Source organism: Sinocyclocheilus anshuiensis, unplaced genomic scaffold, assembly GCF_001515605.1.
Source record: "Sinocyclocheilus anshuiensis isolate Anshui unplaced genomic scaffold, SAMN03320099.WGS_v1.1 scaffold220, whole genome shotgun sequence".
Taxonomy (NCBI): Eukaryota; Metazoa; Chordata; class Actinopteri; order Cypriniformes; family Cyprinidae; genus Sinocyclocheilus; species Sinocyclocheilus anshuiensis.
This window is the reverse complement of record NW_015554086.1, coordinates 380,407-381,431: the sequence shown is the minus strand read 5'-3', so window position 1 is coordinate 381,431 and position 1,025 is coordinate 380,407. Positions and strand designations below refer to the sequence as shown.

General features: G+C 39.0%; 1 protein-coding gene across 1 annotated transcript in view; it reads right to left on the bottom strand.

Moving 5' to 3' along the window:
- Positions 1-275: 275 nt before the first annotated feature.
- The window catches only part of LOC107669192 (actin, aortic smooth muscle), a 6,819-nt gene continuing 6,069 nt past the window's right edge, over positions 276-1,025 (bottom strand). Inside the window, 1 exon segment of the mRNA XM_074186941.1 lies at positions 276-804. Within this exon segment, the coding sequence (XP_074043042.1) occupies positions 661-804 (144 nt within the window). The 3' untranslated portion in view covers positions 276-660.

The window sequence follows — 1,025 nt, the reverse complement described above, 5'->3', positions numbered from 1 at the left end:
TAGATCTACCTTTTAAAATTGTATTCATTTCCATCAGTTTTTCAGGCCTGAGATTCACCATTTTAAATTTTTCCAGGTTTTCCATGATCATAGAAACCCTGTGTATACAGAAGTTTTAACTAAATTACAGTGACTGCGAGTATATAGAATTATTTCTACTTATTCAAATTATTCATTTTAAGAATATCTTTTAGATCAGTTTTAATTTGTATTTGCGCAAATATTACTCCTGAGCTGTGTAATTTGTTGCAGAAACAAAAGAAGTGAAACACAGGTTATTATTGAAGAGCTTTATTCCTTCATGGAGTTATCATATGATATCCATACAGACTGCCTGAAAGCCGACATGCAGTTGTGTTACCTCGTAGCATTTGAACACAAAAGGGAGAATGAGCCCTGTTCCTCGACGCCCTCTCCTCATCTCTGGATTCTCACTACCCCAAGGAATCTCCCAAATCTTTCATATTGGCAGCACAATCAAGCTTTTTAACCCATTGAGAACAGTACTATATTGTCATGACATAATTGAATCAAAACATTCAAACAGATGTGGGCAGTGCAAAGACAAAACAATAGAGGGAAGTAAAGGGTACGTTCACAGTTTACAGGCTATGAAGCAATAGCAGAATTAGGGGAACAGGAGGGAGTTGGAGGTGTCCTTTAGAAGCACTTGCGATGCACAATGGATGGCCCAGCCTCGTCATACTCCTGCTTGCTTATCCACATCTGCTGGAAGGTGGAGAGGGAGGCCAGGATGGAGCCGCCAATCCATACTGAGTACTTGCGCTCAGGTGGGGCGATGATCTGAGTACATACAAGGTAGAAGCAGTGGAGTTTTAGTAATGTTGATATAGTTAATAATTTAGTTTTTAAATAAATATATAGTTCAGTCATGAAACTCTAGATGGCATAGGCTGACGGGTTGTTAACGTAATTGATGATATTCAGAGAGTTAAACGACTTGGCACAAGCTGATTGGTTCATGCTGCATATGCAGCCAATGAGCTTACTGCCTTGCATTTATA